Below are 17,153 nucleotides of genomic sequence, written 5' to 3' on the forward strand. Positions count from 1 at the left end.
TTTTGGCAGCAGAGATTGGGAAGACCAGAGAATGGGGAAGGAGGCAGGCTGGGAAACAGGAAGAGCCGGAGCTGGAATCTGGATTGGGAGCTCTCAAGAGCTCTCTAGTTTTGGGTGGGGAGAAGGTATTTGTGAGGCCATACCTGCCAGTAGCCAAGGGGGGGGGGGGGGAGAGGGAAGGGGGGGGACCTGAATGGCAAAGTCCCACCAGACTCTGGGGGAGGAAGGAGGTTGACTCTGTGGCAACTGGGTAAAATTTGTCTCTTATGTCCTTGAGCCAGGCTCCACCAAGTTCTAGCAACCCCAAAAGCTCTAAATGGATTCTCAAGCACTGGGAACCTGAGCAAAGAAGGCTTCCTTAGCCAAAGAAAGACTCACCACTCCAGTAGGTTAAATTGACTGGCATTCACATTCCCCCATGCCCACCTTCCTCATCCCTGGGGGCCAGTTCCCTACTTCCCCCAAGCTACCCTGACTCTCCCTACAAAGGTTCTGGAAAACCGCGGCCTTCTCCCCACCCCCCCAACTTTGTTCCAAGACTCCTCCCCCCACGTCTTTCCCCCTCCCTATTGCATTTCCTCTCTAGCAGCACTTCTCAGTTCAGTCTCCCACTGGGTCCTGGGCCTTCTCAACTCCCTCCCAGACTGAGCTCTTCTCCCTTATTTTTAACCACTAAGGAATGGGCTTAGATCATCTAAGGTGCAGATCTGAGCTGAAAAGAAAAATATCAGCATAGGCAGGAACAAGGAATGGGGAGTCAAAAGAGCAGCCCAGCCCTACCCCCTACAATTCCTCCCCCACCTGAAGGCCAGGCTCACAAATCAGGGAGCATCACAGACACCCCATGCCTCACCCCAGCTCCCTTTCTGGCCCCAGCCCCCCATATCCCACTGGTCTCCAGGCAACGGCACAAAGGAAAAGTGGAGAGAGGGGCCTAGGAGGCCCAGGCAGAGCTAGCTGTAACCCAATCCAACCCAGTACCTGAGGGGAGGAGGGAAGGGGCATGGCTGCCAGAGGAGACCTGGCCAGAAGGAGGGAGGGAAGAAAGGGCAGAGGTTAGCAAGTGTGGCTGGAACCAGAATAGTCCTGGTCAGTCCAAGAGTTACTGAGCTAAGATAAAATGAATGCTAGAGAAAACAGAGACACAGAAAAAAGCAAGGTGTGCCCCAAGGGAAACAGAAAAGGGCGCTAGAGACATGGAAGGGAAAGATGAGATGCCCACACTAAAAGAGAAGGGGGCAGGAAGCTCTTTCAGCTGAAATGACTGAGGTCTCAGGGACCCAGGAAGGAGGAGAGCAAAGAAATGGGGCCTGCCCTACAAAGCTGGAATCCTCTTAGAGTTCTGGAGGTGGGTAGGATGGCAGGGGGAGCCTAGGACAGAACTGAGAGGAGGAGGCCACAGAGGGATCCTGGAAATTCCTCCCAGCCCACCCTGAGCTGGGGGCCCGCATGGTGTCCCGCAGAACTCTGTCTCCCCCTAGTGGTCATAGTTCCTCCCTGCTGGTCTGTGCTCTGGTGTCTACGGCATCTCAAAGCTGAGGCTCCCTCAGGAGCTGAAGTGTAAAAGGGGGTCTCCAGCCACAGAGGGGCACCCTACTGGGAAGCTGACTGGCCTCGAGGCATCTTGGGCACTTTAGATCCTGAATCTCCAGTTTACTGAAGGCCTCCAGTTTCCTTAGGCCCTCTTTGTGCACCCCCCATCCCCCATTTTCCCTCCCAAATCTTGCAGGGTGATGGCCATGCAGTGTTGTGCCAGCCCAGAAGCAGCCAGGGTTTTTTTTTTTTGGGGGGGGGAGGCCCCGTAGGGAGCTGCTCCTGTCCACAGCTTTATCCCTTCTTCGGTGAAAACTCTTTGAGAATCTGAGAACACTTTGGAACCCATTCCCCCAAAAGTGTACACACACAATTTTACACACAATTTTAGATACTTTCAGAGGTTCTTGAACCCCAGGTGAAGAAGCCCTAATTCACCTGTCCCAGGCCAGGCTTGTGACTGAGAAGGCAGGGGCAAATCCGCTGCCCCAGCCAGCGTGGGTCAGGCCATGCTACTCAGCGTAGACCATTCTGTTCAGTGTGTCTTGCTCTGTGTGTCCTCCCAGCTCTATGATCTGGCACCCAGTTGGGGTGCCACCTCATTTGGACTAGAGTGAGGCCGCTCAGACACAACAACGCACTGTGATTCAGACTTTAATGGCGGTGCTCATTTCAGCGCCACAAAGGTGGTGGCAGCTGTGGAACATGGCACAGGGGAGTGAGACATGGCTCTGGTGCAGCTGGAGGAAGGACAGGGAAGCTAGGGCGGAGGAGAAATTGGGGGGTAGAAGGCCCCAGGTGTACAGCCCCACCTCTAGCCAGAGCCAGGCTTTAGTTAAGGGCTGCTCTGCACCAAGGAGCTGACATCAAGGCCCCTTTCTGTTCCCCTTCCCATTCCAGCAAGACCTACCGCCACAGGAAACGCAGACACATAGTTCCCTCAAATTAGCCAGATTTTTGGGCCTGAGTTATGGGGAACGTGATTAAATTAACAGGATGAATGAAAAATGAATGAATAAATAAATTAAATAAATAAATAATATGCTGACATCTTGGACCAGGCAGGACCATGCCACCAGCACCCCCCCCACACACACACACCTCAGCCTGTGAGGCTCCTGGCTGAGATTCAGCATTGAAACCACATGGAACTAGCAAGACATGGCCCCTTTCTAAACACGTCACCAGCCAACCCTGGTGCTCCTGTCACAGACCCTGATCCTTCTTCCATGCACCCCCTTAGAATGCTCAGTCCCATGGTCAAGTTTTGAGGAGGAGAATAGAAAGGAAGGAAACATGGAGAGTGGAACCCAGAGGGAGGAGCAGAGACAGCAGGGGCCAGACAAGCCAAGGAGCAGCGTAGCAGGGCAGCCAGGGGGTCTGGGGCAGATGTCACAGAGCAGAATGGGAAGGAATTTTCCAGGAGGATAGGAGAGAGGTTCCAAGTCTCCAGGCCAGCAGAGGGGTCACAGCACGCTGGGGTTGCGGAAATTATGTCCCGCGAAGCGAGCTTCGTCCCCCAGCTCTTCTTCAATTCTGAGAGATGAGCCAGAAAAGGAAGGTCAGAGAAGCAGGAGGATCCCACTTCTCTTTCCAGGAGCCCCCCCCCCACCCCAGCCTCCAAGCTTCTCATACCACCTGCTTCTGTAGCTGCCCAAGAGTGGCCATTTCCTGGCTTCCCATCAACAAGGCCATTAGTAAACCCCTCCACCCAAACAAGATATTTTCTGGATATCTGCTGTTCTCCAGACTCCTGGCCCTAGAGGTGGACCATGAGTAAATAGAGCTTTTACCCCTCTGTGCCCTGGGATCCTAGCCCTAGGTTTCCTCACCTCATGAGCTGGTTGTACTTAGCCAGACGCTCAGAACGGCATGGGGCACCAGTCTTGATCTGAAACATCCCAAGAGAGAAGCAGTTCCATGGCTGCCCCTAAAAAAATAACTTCTACTCCCCGAAAATTCCCTACACCCTCAAACACCTGGAAAGGGGAATCCACCAGAGGCCAGAACCCATCCATGCCACAAAGATCCCCCCACTTCCTTCAACCCCCCCCCCACTCACCTGGCCTGTGCAGAGCCCCACCACCAGGTCGGCAATGAATGTGTCCTCAGTCTCTCCTGAGCGATGACTCACCATGACCCCCCAGCCATTCTCCTGGGCCAGCTTGCACCTGCACATACATCAGCACTCACCCACGCCCCTCACACTGGGCACTCTCTTCCCACCCTCAACGCTGGTCTCTATCAAGAAATCCCTGGAGAGGAGGTATCTGGGAGAGGAGCATGGAGTGAGCGGAAGCACAGAATTGAGAGCTATGAAGGGGAGTCCAGGTGTCTGCTCTCTCCACTCCCGGGCAGGCTGGGAGCATTGCAAGAGGGGTCAGGGAGAAATGGGGGCTGAGGGGGAGGGCCAGGAGGCACTCACGCTTGGATGGCTTCAGTCACCGAACCAATCTGGTTGACCTTGAGCAGCAGACAATTGCAGGCCTTTTCTTCCACTGCCCGCTCAATCCGTTTTGGGTTGGTCACTGTCAGGTCATCACCCACAATCTGGATCCCTACATTGGCTGTGAACTTTGACCATGCAGCCCAATCATCCTGGTCAAATGGGTCCTCGATGGAGACCACTGCAGGGAGAGTAGAGAGGGATCTGGTGATCTCTCCTGGGTCTCTCTGCATCAAGCAGGAACACACCCTTCGATTTCCTGAAATGGACAGATCCCCTGGATCTGCAGGGGTCTGCTCATCCTTCTTTTCCCCCCACCCCAAATAAGTCTGCCCCAACTGGTCCTTATCTTGACTCTTTCATAAAATCTTTCAAAAACAAAGGTGCACAAACTTTCTTGCAACTTATCTGTGTGCTTTCCTACTTTCACTACCAGAAAGCCCTCCCTCGTTTAACTAAAGTCCTTCATTCTACAATTGATGTCCACTTTCTCTTGTTCAGTCCTCAGGAAAATGACACCAGCTTCCTCCATTCAGAAGTAAAAGCCCACAGGAGACTTGGAGAGGGGGATTCTGATCCTTCTCAGCCTTCTTTTCTAGCCACATATTACTTCGAGCTTCATTCAGCATCTACAACTTTATTAATCCCAAATACTGTAAGGGCTAGTTCCCACTGGGTCCAATCATCTTCTTCCCATCCCTGGCTCCTTCTAGCGCCCTCCCCGTGGCCCCAGGAGCTTCAGAGCCCATGACTTTCATCAGAACACAAAGCAAATGGACAGACTCATTGCAGGTGCCCATTTACACTACATACCAAACCTAGTCTCTGCAAAAACTACCACCTCACGCCTGTATTGCAGGTATTTCTTGGGATACCTCCACATGGTCCCTGACTCAGAACCACATAAAAGTCCAGAGTTGCCCCGACCTTCCCCTGGCCCTCCTCTGCACTCCCCCCCACATCCCTATTCTCACCAGGGTAGTCCCTCACAAAGTCCTGGTAAAGGGCCCCCAGCTGGTCGCCAGTGATGTATCGAGAAGGATCAGCAGGGGACTTGAAGTCCAAGTCATATTTGCCATCACGATAAAACTCTGAGGCAGCGACATCCATGCCAATGACGATCTTTTCTGTGTAGCCAGCCTTGTCAATAGCTTCCTTCACCAGCTCCAGTGCTGGGGATGGAACACAGAGACATTATTGGCCAGAAGGAGGGCAAGAATGAGGGAAAGAAAGAGACAGAGCAGAGGTGGAGGGCTGTTGCTGGGGGGAGAAGTCTGGCTAAGGTTCTTGTTTGTTTATTCCCAGGTCTGGTAAGAGCAGACCACCTTCTGGGAAGGCAGAGGGATGTAATTCTGTCAATAATACTTCTTAAGGGCCTCCCAGGTGGCGCAAGGGGTTAAGGCACAACCTATGAAGCTAGCCACAGCCACTGCAGCATGAGTTCGATCCCCAGCCAGGGAGATACCCACATGGCGCAGCAGACCTCTCCGGTCTCGCCCGCTGCTCCCCTCAGCCGTGTATTTCAGTCAGTCTGCCTGTTCTGTTCCCCACTCTGTCTCTGGTAAATCCTCTCACCCCCTGCACCTCTGGCCTGTACCCCAGCTCTTGTATGCATAAATAAATAAATCTTTATATAAAAAAATACTTCTTTAACATAGCTATCACTTGTTGAGGGCTATGTCACCTGAGCTCTTTGTATAGATAACCTCACTGAATCCTCAGAATGATGCCATGAGGTAGATATTGTTGTTATTCCCACTTTACAGGTAAGAAAAATGAGGCACAGAGAAGTTTGGTAAGAAAGATCACCAGCCAATAACATGTCCAAGTTAAGGTTCAAATCCAGCAATTTGGCTCCCTCAGTACTGGACCTTTCAGCACTGCCTGCATTGTTCCTATTTACTATTCAGTTTCTCCCAGAGCAGAGAAAAAGGGATCCCAGAGGCCTAAGAGGTTGTGGTGGGAATGGGATGGATTGGAATGGATTCCTGGAGTCTGGTCCATCTCGTCATACTGAGAATCCTGCAGCGTTAAAGGATGGGATAGATCCCACACTTTGACCACGTAGACCATTCCCAGCATTCTCAGGGGCTCAGTGAGAACTTGCACACACTAACATACCCTGCTGAGCAGGTGAAGACTGTCCTCGGAGCCTGCACACGCGTCTGACAGGCCCTCTGGACCCCAACCCAAGGACTGGGACCTCCAGGAGTTAGAAGGAGTCCAAAGACCCTCCTCCACACAGACTCCTGGGAACTTGTTGAAGCTTATGGCCCTTCCTGATGTCCCAGGATGGAGGGAGACTAAGGGCGGGGGTGAGGGAAGCCTCCCAGCCTCACCTTCACTGTTCTCCAGGATATTGGGGGCAAAACCACCTTCATCTCCCACATTGGTGGCATCCTTGCCATACTTGTCCTTGATGACTCCCTTGAGTGTGTGGTAGACCTCTGCCCCAAGTCTCATGGCGTCCCGAAAGCTCTCTGCACCCACTGGCAGAATCATAAACTCCTGCATGGCCAGCTTGTTCCCAGCATGAGAGCCACCATTGATCACGTTGAAGGCCTGGGGGCCACAGGAGGACAACAAAGTCACGGAGCACTTTCCTCCCCATTCCTGAGAATGTTAACTCCAGATCCCAAAAGTCCCCCAGCCTCCCAGACCTAAGGTTTCAGGTCTCCTCCTTTCTCTGCCCAACCCCCTTTTCTCCAGCGCGTCCCCCCCAGGGCTCCTTGCTTCCCCACTCCACCCCAGGGAGAGGCCAGGGGTGTTTGGCTCATGCTCACCGGCACGGGCAGGATGAGGTCTGAGTTCCCAGCCAGCTGAGCAATGTGGCGATACAGGGGCAAATCCCGCTCAGCTGCCCCTGCCTTACACACGGCCAGGGACACACCCAGGATGGCGTTGGCCCCAAATTTGGCTGGAAGATTACAGAGGAAGGCACTGAGATTACAGAGGAAGGCCGTTCTACCTTTGCCTTTGCCCATACACCCCAAAATGGAGACCCGCTCCCCACTACTGCCACTTATCTATTCCCTCATGAAAATACAAGAGAGGAACAGAGGGGAGGAGATGATGCAAATGGCAGCGAGCTGTACCTATTTCTACACATCTCCAGACCGCACTATCTCATGCCAACTCTCCCCCATCTTTATGCTGCAAAGAAGTGTCTCATGGCACTCCCTCCCACTGCAGCCAAACCCACCTTCTCTTGCTCTGACTTCAGAGGAGGATGGAGAAGGCCTAGTCCTCTTACAGTCCTTCCTAAGGGAGCCACCATAGCGCCAGCCCTTAAGATCTGCCTGCTCCACGTGTGACCACCCTCACACCTCCCACTCTCCCCCAACCCCAGCTTACATTTGTTCTCAGTCCCATCCAGCTCCAACATCAGGTTGTCCAGCTTCTCCTGCTCCACCACGGAGATACCCTGTGGGCAGAGCATCCATCACCTAGGGCCAAGGTGGAGGCTGGGCCCTGAGACAGGGGCTCCCTTCTCACACACACATCCCACCAAGGTCCCACCAGGTTTCTAGGACAATGGCCTATCTGGATTTGGGGACTCAGGGAGGGAGAGTAAGGAGTCTTCTCCCCACCCTTCCCTTGGTAGGGATTCCCAAGTCTCTCTCCTCTTCTTCGCCCCTAATCCAGGATTCCTTCCAAGACCCTGGTCCTACCACCCCCAGCAAAGAGCAGGCCTCACTGAGCTGATGAGGGCTGGCGCGATGATGGTGTTGATGTGGTCCACTGCCTTCAGCACACCTGGGGAGAGGCAGAGGCCAGGTTGGGTCAGGCCAGGAGGGGCCAGAAAGGAAAAGGGAGGGAAGGCACGCTAGCCGGGGGTCGGGCACCGAGGCGAGCTAAGAGGCCAAGGCTGAGGGGTGGGAGAGCCTGGAAAAGACGAAGGGCCTCACCTTTGCCTAAGTAACGCTGTTTGTCTCCATCTCTCAGCTCCAGGGCCTCATAGATACCAGTGGAGGCTCCACTGGGCACTGCAGCCCGGAAAAGACCTGGAAGAGGAACATGGAGTGAGGAGGGAGAGACGACTACAGGGACAGGGATCCTTCAGCCTTCCAGCTCCAAACTCCTGCCTGCCACATCCAGTCCTGGTCCCTCACTGCTCCCCAACACACACACACACGCACACACACACACAGACGGAGACACGCAGTAGTAGTCCCACATGCGTAAGTGGGAGCTCACAGAAAGGCAGCTGTGCGCACAGCAAACGTCTGCACACACACACACTCTCACACACACACACACACACTCACACACACACACACACACACACACACTCACACACACACACTCACACACACACACACACTCACACACACGCAGGCAGGGGCACTAAGTGGAATGCAAGACCTGCCTATGGCCCAGCCTCCGCCCATTACCTTTGGCCGTGGTGAGATCCACCTCGACAGTGGGGTTGCCACGGGAGTCCAGGATCTCCCGGGCCCAGATCTTCTCTATGGACATGATGACTGGGATTCTCCTTGGGTGGAAGGGAAGGAAGGGGAAAGAGAAGAGGTTGGGGGCGGAGCCTGCTGCCAGTGGGCGGGGCTAGATGCTGGGAGGGCTGGGAAAGAGGTTACCGCAGTGAGTGGGGGGTGGGGAGGAGCTGGCTGCAGTGTCGGCAGGAGAAGGGACCCCCCCTCCGGGGGACAGAAGGGCAATGCAGTGAGGAAGGGGAGGTCACTGCAGTCGGGGGCGGGGGCGAGCACTCCGCAGTGAGGGGGGGAGCGGCAGGGCAGTGGTTCCCTCACCCCCTCCGCAGCTTGGGCAGCTGGCTGGTGGGGTTCCCCCAGCTCCCCTCAGAGCGGAATGGCTGCCAAGCTCGAATTTCTTCTCGGAGCCAAGAAGCTGGGTTGTCTTGGCAGCTGGAGCCTCTCCTCCAGAGGCCCCATCCCACCCCAACTTGACGCCTCAGCCCCCACACTCTGAGGTCCCAATCTCCCAAACGTAGGACCCCCCCTTCTAGAGAGGGGTGCAGTGGGGAAGGCTAGGGGCCCCGGAAGGCCCTCACTCCCTGGGGGCGGTGGGGAGAGGGGCTGGGCAGGGGCGCGGAGACCCGTGGAGAGCGCAGGCCGGGAGGGTCCCCTCCTCCGGCACCCAGATCCTTTCCTCCCCCTCCCTCCCCACCCCCAGCAGCCGGGCGGGGGCCGCGGGAGCCGGAGGGCGCTGCGGGGAGGGTGGGCGCGGGGGGAGTCCAGGGGAAGTCTGGGCTGCCGCGGAGGGGAGAGAAGACGGGTCCCCAGATGCACAGCTGAGGGGACGTGGGATTAGAAAACGCACCGCCCGGGAGACCCCGGCGCGCGTCGGGGGAACCGGGGCGCAGAGGGGCCGGGGGAGAGGGACCGCGCGCGGGGAGGGGGCCGGGAGGAGCGGGGCGAGGGCGGGCGGGCCGCGGGGCGCGCAGGTGACGGGGCAGGTGCGCAGCTCCCCCCGCGAGGGCGGCCGGGCGGCCCGGGGGCGCGGCGGGGGCGCGGCGGCCCGGGGCGGGGGCGCGGGGGCCCGCCGGGGCTTCACCTCGGGCTGCAGACTCGGCCGGCGGCGGTGGCGGCTGCGGAGGCGCGGAGAGAGCCCGAGCGGCGGCTGCGGCTCCCGGCGGCGGGCGGGGGGCGGGCGGGGGGAGGCGCCGATAGGGCCGGGCGGGCGCATGTGACCCGGAGCCCCCGATGAGTCAGGAGCAGCCCGCGGAGGTGCACGTAGGAGCGCGGAGGGGGCACCGATGGGGTGGGGACGTTGGGGGGGCTCAGGACCGCACCCCCACGCGCACCTACCCTGCCTGGACCCACTCACAAATCCAGCCAGACACCAGAGTATCAAAATGTCTCTTTATTGAAAAACCCAGGAGTTCTCGACATCCCAGCCGCCTCCACTGCTCCTGTCCCCCAACTCTGCCAGCCATCGGCCCATCCCCGCTCGCCTTTCCCCTCGGGGCTCCCAGGGAGGCCAAGGCCCACCTGCAGCCTCGCCCGCAGAGCCTGCGCGCAGCTAGTGGTGAGTTCCCAGGTCTGGGGCCGGAGAAGGCCTGCTCTGTCTCTGCAGGAGAGGTGTGCAAGAGGTGCCCCCCAGCTGGCATTCTCATGTTTGGGGGCCAATGTCTTGGACCTCCTGGAGGAAGAATACAGAAGTGATGCCTGGGTTCTCTCCAGCCAATGTTCACTCAGCTGTGGCTCTGTGGTGCCCACCCCACACCACCTTCTCTGTCACCCCCCGCTCTTCTCTTCTCACTTACTCTTCTAGCCTCCTGTAGTATCTCCTAAGCTGTTTCGCAGCTCTTTCCAAATCCTTCTGGTTCTTTCTCTGCACCTTGCAATACCCTCTGACTCATAACTCTGGTCTCTCCAAGGGTTCTCCTTGCCTTATCCCTTTCTCGCCACCCTCCTCCTACAGTGACTTCTCTTCCCCTACCTGCCAGGCCCTTGGTCTCCTCTTCCTGCCTTCCTGCAGACTTCCTTACCATCTTTGGAGACAAGAAGAACTGCTGCTAGATTGATGGCTGGTCCAATGGTTGGTCGGATGGCTGCTCGTTTTCCAACTCCTGGAAAGCTTCAGCCTCCAACTCCTCCTTCATCCTGTGGCGGATGTCCTCAGCCTCTGCCCGATCCTCCTCCTCGAAGAAGTCCTTGTCCAGACGTTCGAGTTGTGCTATCTGCACCAGGGCCTCCTGGCGATAGTCATTTTCATCTGCACAGGGGTTGTCCATCAGCACCAAGGCTCGCAGCTTGGGCAGGTCCTGAAGCTTGGCTAGCTCCCCCAGGTCAGCCACCATGTTGTTTCTGCCAGTGAGGTCAGGAGGGGTCATCAGGGAATACTGAGCTTCAGAAACCAGCTGCCAGGAATGGCACCTTGGGGGAATGTCCTCCTGGGCTCAGATTTCCCTGGAAACACTTCCTGAGTTTGGCAGTGGATTGGCCTGCCAAACGTTGTCAGATTGGCTGCAGAGGTGCTGTCCAACCCCACTCTGGTCCAGGCCCTGCCCTTCAAGAAATCCCTAAGTCCCACATGCTAGGCTGGGAAGTGTGGCCTTTATTCTTTCAGAGAAGCAAAGCTACATCACAACCCTGTCTTGTAGGAGGCGGAGGAAAGATCACCCTTGCAGGGAGAAACTGTGTGTCAACCACACCTCATCAGAAGTGAGAACTTAGGACCCAGGCCAGTGAGCAGGAACTGGGATCTAAGCTCCAGGAGATAGGTGCAGGTGGGTGCTCCCCACGGGAGGGAACCAACAGCTAGGGACGGCTTGGGCTTCCCGCCTGAAAAGCAAGCTTTGTCTCCTAATGTGCCTTGTGGTACAATACTGTGTTTATTTTCAAGTTTTTGCCTCAGTCCTTTATGAAGTCGGGTTTAAACATTTCAGACTTCTCTCAGTGGAGGTGCTGAACCACACGTGGTATTTCTCACCGGAAACCACATGAACTTCATGCTAGACTGTCCTGTGCACTGCAGATGTTGGCATCTGTGATCCCAGAAGCATCTCGCAAGCACTGAGAACCCCTCCCCTTACTTCCAGTCATCCCCAGTTAACAGTCACTGAGGAGGATCCATTGTTCCCCTCTAGACCATTAACAGGAAGATATCATTCCCTCTTTACCAGACCAACTTGGCAGAAGATTGCCCTAGGAGTCAGGGGCAGGAGTTGAAACTTTGAGGTGCAATTACCTCTCCCTACTTGGGGATTCTCTTTCCATTATCAGTCTTGACTAAGGAGGCAGTTTCCTTCCATCTCGGCTTATAGCAACACACCTAAAACCCTCAGATCAGAGTTGCTAAAAGAAAATCCCACCCTGATCCAGTGCCTTGCCATCTAGAGACTTTTCTTTCAAATGTCCTTCTCTTCCGAAAACTGAGCCCATCTTGTGCCGGAAGGGAGCATCCCTTATAGGTAGGAGAAGAGAGGCAGGAAACGGGAAGGGGATATGGGGCCCAGGAGTTGGAGAAGGGCATGAACTACACAGAATAGGGCAAAGAAAAGAGTGTTGAATCCAGACTGTGAGTCCCTTGGACCCCAGAGGCCTTGGTGGTTTAGTGGCGAGCATAGGGGCCACCTCTGCTTCGTTTTGATATTCCCAAAACACAGCACAAGGCCTGGCACGTAGCACATTCCTCATATAACAGTGGGGTGAGTGACTAAGGGTTCAGGGGCTTGGGTATAAAGGTGTTTAGTGTGGTGGTTAGGACTGAAAGCGAGGAAAAGTCACGGAAGGAGGGGTGAGGATCAAGATGGAGGATGAGGTGAAAAATCAGGAATGAACTAGGATTGGGAGATTGGGCCCAGAACACAGGGTCAAAGCTGCTCCTGGTCAGGGTAGGGGCAAAATGGGGCTTAGAGAGTATGTACCTCAGGTTGAGGTACTGCAGTGATTTCATTTCCTTGGAGAAGCCACTCAGAGTGTCAATCTGGTTGTTTCGAAGATGCAGGGTTGTGAGATTGCTTAGGTTCTCCAAGCCTTCCACCTTCTTCAGCTGATTCTGGGCCTAAACCCCAGGGTAGAGTAGATAGATTGGAAGATGAGAGTGGGGACAGGCAAAGAAGAAAAGTCAGAGATTCAGGGAGAGAGGAAACCTCAGAGGTAGGAGGGGATGTGGAGGGGAGTAGAGGTGACTAGAGATGGGTGTGGAGTAAGGAAATTAGGGGAAGCTGCCATCCTAGAGAAAGGGTCCCAGCAACCCCACCAAGGCCACCTCTGATTGAGGAGGTGATGCTTTAGCCCAGGTCGAGGAGCGCCCACTGCCCCACTGAGGTGCACCATCCTGGAATGAAGAAGCTCAAGCATCTGAAAGGCTAACTAACCACTCTCGTGACCACCTCAGCCACATGGCATTTCATCGTGCTCCCTGTAGCAAAGCAGTTGCCTCTGTCTCACCCACACATTATCTCACCAGCCCTGCCAGGTTATAAGCACCCTGTCTGTTTTAAGCTTGCCTCCCTACAGTATGTGGCACCAAATAAGGGCTCAATAAATGATACCAATTATCATGACAATGATGAAGTTAGTCCCTGTTGAGTCTAAAACAAGCCCCCCCACCCCCCACCCCAGGGCCATGCCCTCTTTCCTGCCCCACCTCTGACCCAATGAGCTACCAGGAAGAGGTTCTTCAGCTTAGGTAGGTTGATTCCCAGGGTGCTGCTCAGCTGATTCCCCCGAAGCTCCAGTGTGTGCAGGCTCCTCAGCTTTTGGGGATCCAAACCTGTCACTTGGCGGATAAGGTTTCCTGAGGAGGAGAAAGGTGTCAAGAATGCAAAAGATCATTCTGGATGTTCAGCATTAAAGATTAAATGTTGGGAGCCTCTGCATCATCCTCCCCCTGTAATGCCAGGTAGGCCTGAGGAAGGACAGCACCAGACTTAACACCCCAGGGCCAGAGGGCCTGCAGGCTGATGTCTAGCTAAGCCTTTGAGGAGTATATGAAGCGTGCCCAGCAATCTACACAGCTGACTCCTTCTCCTTCAAGTCTTTGCTCAAATATCACCTTCTCAGTACTTGTCCTCACCAACCTGTTTGAAATTACCACCTGTGCCCGCCTCATTCCCTTCACCCTGATATGTTTTTTTCCCATTGTGTATCTCCTTGTAACATACTACATACATTTACTTATTGATTGTGTTCATTGTTAGTTACCTGTCTTCCTCACCTAGAATGGAAGCTACATGAGAACAGGGATTTTCTGTTTTGTTCTCTTTTATTCACTGCTGTATTGCCAGCACATAGAACTGTCATAAGGAGTCTGAATGAATAAATGAATGCATGAGGATTGCTGTGTGGTACAGCCAAGGACCACACTGTCCACTTCTGTTAGCCCCAGGCTAGGAAGGACAGAAGCTTGTGTCACCCCGCCTAAGGACCCACCTCTGAGATCCAAGGTGCACAGATGAGGATGAGAGATGCCCTCAGTGTCAGTGATGTGGTTGTAGGCAAAGCTGGCAATCTGCAGGTAGGGCAGCTCATTTAGCCGTGCACTCCGGAGCTGGTTGTTGTCAGCTTTGAGCCAGAGTAGGTGGGTGAGGTGATTGAGAGGGGACAAGTCTGTCAGGTGGTTCTCAGAAATGTCTACATAGCGCAGATGGATGTAGGTACATAGCAAGGAGATGTCCGTCAGGTCCCTAGGAGATGGCAGCAGCCAGGGTTCGAGTTTAAAACTCCAGCAAGGGGGGCCTCTCTGGTGGCACAGGGGTTAAAGTCTCAGTGCTATCAAGTTATGGCCAATCCTGCAGCATGAGTCCACTCCCCAGCCAGGGAGCTGACCCACATGGCGCAGCAGCAGACCTCTCCTGTCTCCAGGGCTGCTGCCCTCAAAGAGGGCAGTAGATCCACCTCTTCTACTCCCCACTCTTCTACTCTTCTACTCTTCACTCTGGTGAATCCTCTCATCCCCTGCACAACTGGCCTATACCCCTGTTCTTGTCTGCATAAATAAAAATAAATCTTAAAAAAAACAAAAAACTCCAGCAAGGGCTGGCAGAGGGGCTCAAGCAGAGGGCAATGTGGAGGCAGTTTATAATGGGGAGAAGAGTGGGTAACAGAGGGGAGGGGTGGAGAGGGGAAGAAAAGGCAGGTGGGTTCAGAACAGTGGGCAGGGGCCTTGTGTCAGTGAAGAGCTGGGAACCAACACTCTGAGAGATGAGGAGGGTGCTCTGCAGGAATCCCCTACTTTCCCTCACAGTCTCCAATTTCCCAGATCAGCTCCAACACAGGGCGTCACAAAGCTCTTAAAAAGTAAAGTCTATCCTTCCTTGCCCCACTAACCCAGGGTGAGATTTATGCAAACTCTCAGCCCAAACACCCAGAAATGAGGATAAGAAAAGAGACTGGGCCCTACAATCTCACACTCCTCTTCTGGTTCCCCAGGAACTCACCTGTCTTTAACCTCCAGCTTGACAAAAGCATGAGCCAGTCCATTGCCTGTCTTACAGAGCAAAGAAAGTCCATCCTTCATCATGTCCTCCTTGAGGGGGTTGGGCAACCACTGCAGGAGGAAGTGAAGTCAGCACCCCTGTCCAGTCCACCCCTATCCCTTAACCCTAGCACCCCCTCCCTTTCCAGGTGCTCACTTCCTCAGAGGCTTCTTCCATGTCTTTCCTGAAGTCCTCCCACTCCTCTGTATCCCTATCATCTTCTTTTTCAAGATCCTCCTCTTCTTCATCAAAGTCTTCCAGATCCTCATCATCTGACATCTTTCTTCTCCGCTGAAGGCTCTGGAGTAGATCACGCTCAGTCCTTTTCCTGAGAAAGAAGATCTGCTCAGCATCCGCCAGCTCTCAGCAATGTCAGTTCCTGTGTATCCCTCCAATCGCACCATCACCTTTGCCCTCTTCTCAACTATACACTTCTTTTCTCACCCCTGTGACAGCTGCCTCATGGGGATTCCCAGCCCACTTTATACCTGCTGCCCAGGATGTCTCTCCCTCCAGGGGTGCCCTTCACAGTGACCACCAGCTCTCCTCTAGCAGCTGGGTCTCCCTGCTTTCGGGGCTCCCCTCTCCCCAGTTTTTCCCACCTCCTACTCCAACCACGTCTTCCTCCACCCTCCTCTCCTGATCCCTCACCTCTGCTGCCTTGCATTCCCCAACTCCTGTTCCACTCATGCCTTCTAACTCTTCTACCCCGCCTAGCACCATTTCTCTGTCTCCCCTGGGACACCAGCCTGACCAACATCCCACCCAACCTTCTTCAGCGAAGGGGAGCAGCCCCTGATTCTGCTCAACCAAGCGGTTCTGAAGAGGGTCTGGGTCCTAAGAGGGAAGGACTGTTTTGGAAGAGGGACAAGCGTTGTGTTCTGCTGTGATGGCAACGTGGGGGGGGGGGCGGGCACTTGGCCACCGCAACTCAGTGACCGTTGTTGAAAGCCGAGCCACCCCAAACTCAACGGAAAAGCCACACCACCTTGGGCGGATCTGCTGTTGCCTGGTTACGAGGCCACTTTCCCAGTCCCCGGAAGCCGGACGAAGCGCGCTAATTGGCTGAGGGCAGTAGGGTGGGCGGGGCTTAGGGCTTAGAACAGGGCGGAGAGGGGTGGGAGGGATCCTGGGATTAGCCATTACGTCACCTGAAACCTTAAAGGGACCCGACAGCCTCAGGGCAAAATTCCAAAGAAACATCTCCCGAAGCGGAAAGAGGGAAGGTAGAGCAAGAAATAACCAAGGTCACTGGTTTGGTTGCCCCCATCCCCCGCCATTAGTTATTTTCAGGCGGTTTGTAGATACACCGGGTTAAAGTCTTGGCATAGCTGTATTTTTCTGGCAATTTATTTAAGATTCCACTTTCTCATCTGTAAAATAGGCTTAACTGTACCCCTGACACGGATGGGGAATGGGTGTAATCTATGATAAAGCGCTCTGCAGATTGCTAAACCCAGTTTGGGAGCAATTCACTCTTCATATCCTGCACTGGTTTGACATAAACCTTTTGGGTAACAGTATGGGGGGAAATCCACCATGTGCTCACTTAAAATTCTCTTCACCAGGGGCCTCCCTGGTGACTCAGGGGTTAAAGCCTCAGTGCTATCAAGCTATTGCTATGCCAGCCACTGCTCCCAGCTAACCTCTCCTGTCTCCACTGCTGCTCCCCTCAGCAGTGTATTTCAGTAGATCAGATCTGCCTGTTGTGCTCCTCACTCTGTCTCTGGTGAATCCTCTCACCCCCTCCCCACCCCGCACCTCTGGCCTGTACCCCAGCTCTTGTATGTACCACATGCTTTGCCATGTGGGTCACCTCCCTGGCTAGGGATAGAACTTGTGTTGCAGTGGTTGTAGATAGCTTCATAGTGCTGCAACTTATCCTCTTGCACCACCAGGGCGGCCCAATGAATAAATCATAAGTAAGTAAGTAAATAAATAAATAAATAAAGCACTAGGAAGGATTAGAAGTGCTATGCAGTTACAATTCGAGAGAAAGGAGGTGATTTTCCTTGATCTAGAAGAGGAAGAAACTTCAAACAAAAAGATGTGACATAAAGATTAGGGAGGTGTCATTTAGCATTCTTTCATTAAACACTTGTTCTGTGCCAGGCTGTATGCCCTGGGCACTCAGGGACAGTAAGCACAATCCCTATCCATGAGGAGACTTCCAGGCCAGTGACAGGGTTAGGTAAATAAACAATTCAATATAATGAGATAGAGATTATAATAATGATACCCAGCATTTATAGAACTTCTACTAAGTGCTGG

The 17,153-nt window shown here is 54.4% G+C and overlaps 1 protein-coding gene across 6 annotated transcripts; it reads right to left on the reverse strand.

Annotated features, from left to right (window-relative positions):
- Positions 1-1,683: 1,683 nt before the first annotated feature.
- ENO2 (enolase 2) lies at positions 1,684-15,899 on the reverse strand. Of its 6 annotated transcripts, none has more exons than XM_037514428.2 (17): positions 15,871-15,899; positions 15,039-15,210; positions 14,844-14,953; positions 13,837-14,090; positions 13,071-13,201; positions 12,327-12,463; positions 8,374-8,474; positions 7,888-7,983; positions 7,677-7,735; positions 7,334-7,403; positions 6,763-6,896; positions 6,319-6,541; positions 4,954-5,151; positions 3,959-4,160; positions 3,596-3,704; positions 3,366-3,424; positions 1,686-3,069 (listed from the first exon to the last, which is right to left on the reverse strand). In XM_037514428.2, exons 2-17 carry the CDS (start codon positions 15,159-15,161, stop codon positions 3,000-3,002), a joined length of 2,076 nt encoding a protein of 691 aa, XP_037370325.1. In that variant the 5' UTR covers positions 15,162-15,210; positions 15,871-15,899; the 3' UTR covers positions 1,686-2,999. The 6 variants fall into 6 exon arrangements, with proteins under 6 accessions (XP_037370330.1, XP_037370326.1, XP_037370328.1 ...); XM_037514427.2 differs by lacking the exon at positions 15,871-15,899 and adding an exon at positions 15,653-15,855; XM_037514433.2 differs by lacking the exons at positions 13,837-14,090; positions 15,039-15,210; positions 15,871-15,899 and having other exon boundaries at positions 1,684-3,069; positions 14,844-14,886.
- Positions 15,900-17,153: the final 1,254 nt, after the last annotated feature.

The sequence above is a fragment of the Talpa occidentalis genome, unplaced genomic scaffold (assembly GCF_014898055.3).
Source record: "Talpa occidentalis isolate TD23 unplaced genomic scaffold, MPIMG_talOcc4v2.1 talOcc4.16, whole genome shotgun sequence".
In the NCBI taxonomy this organism is placed as follows: Eukaryota; Metazoa; Chordata; class Mammalia; order Eulipotyphla; family Talpidae; genus Talpa; species Talpa occidentalis.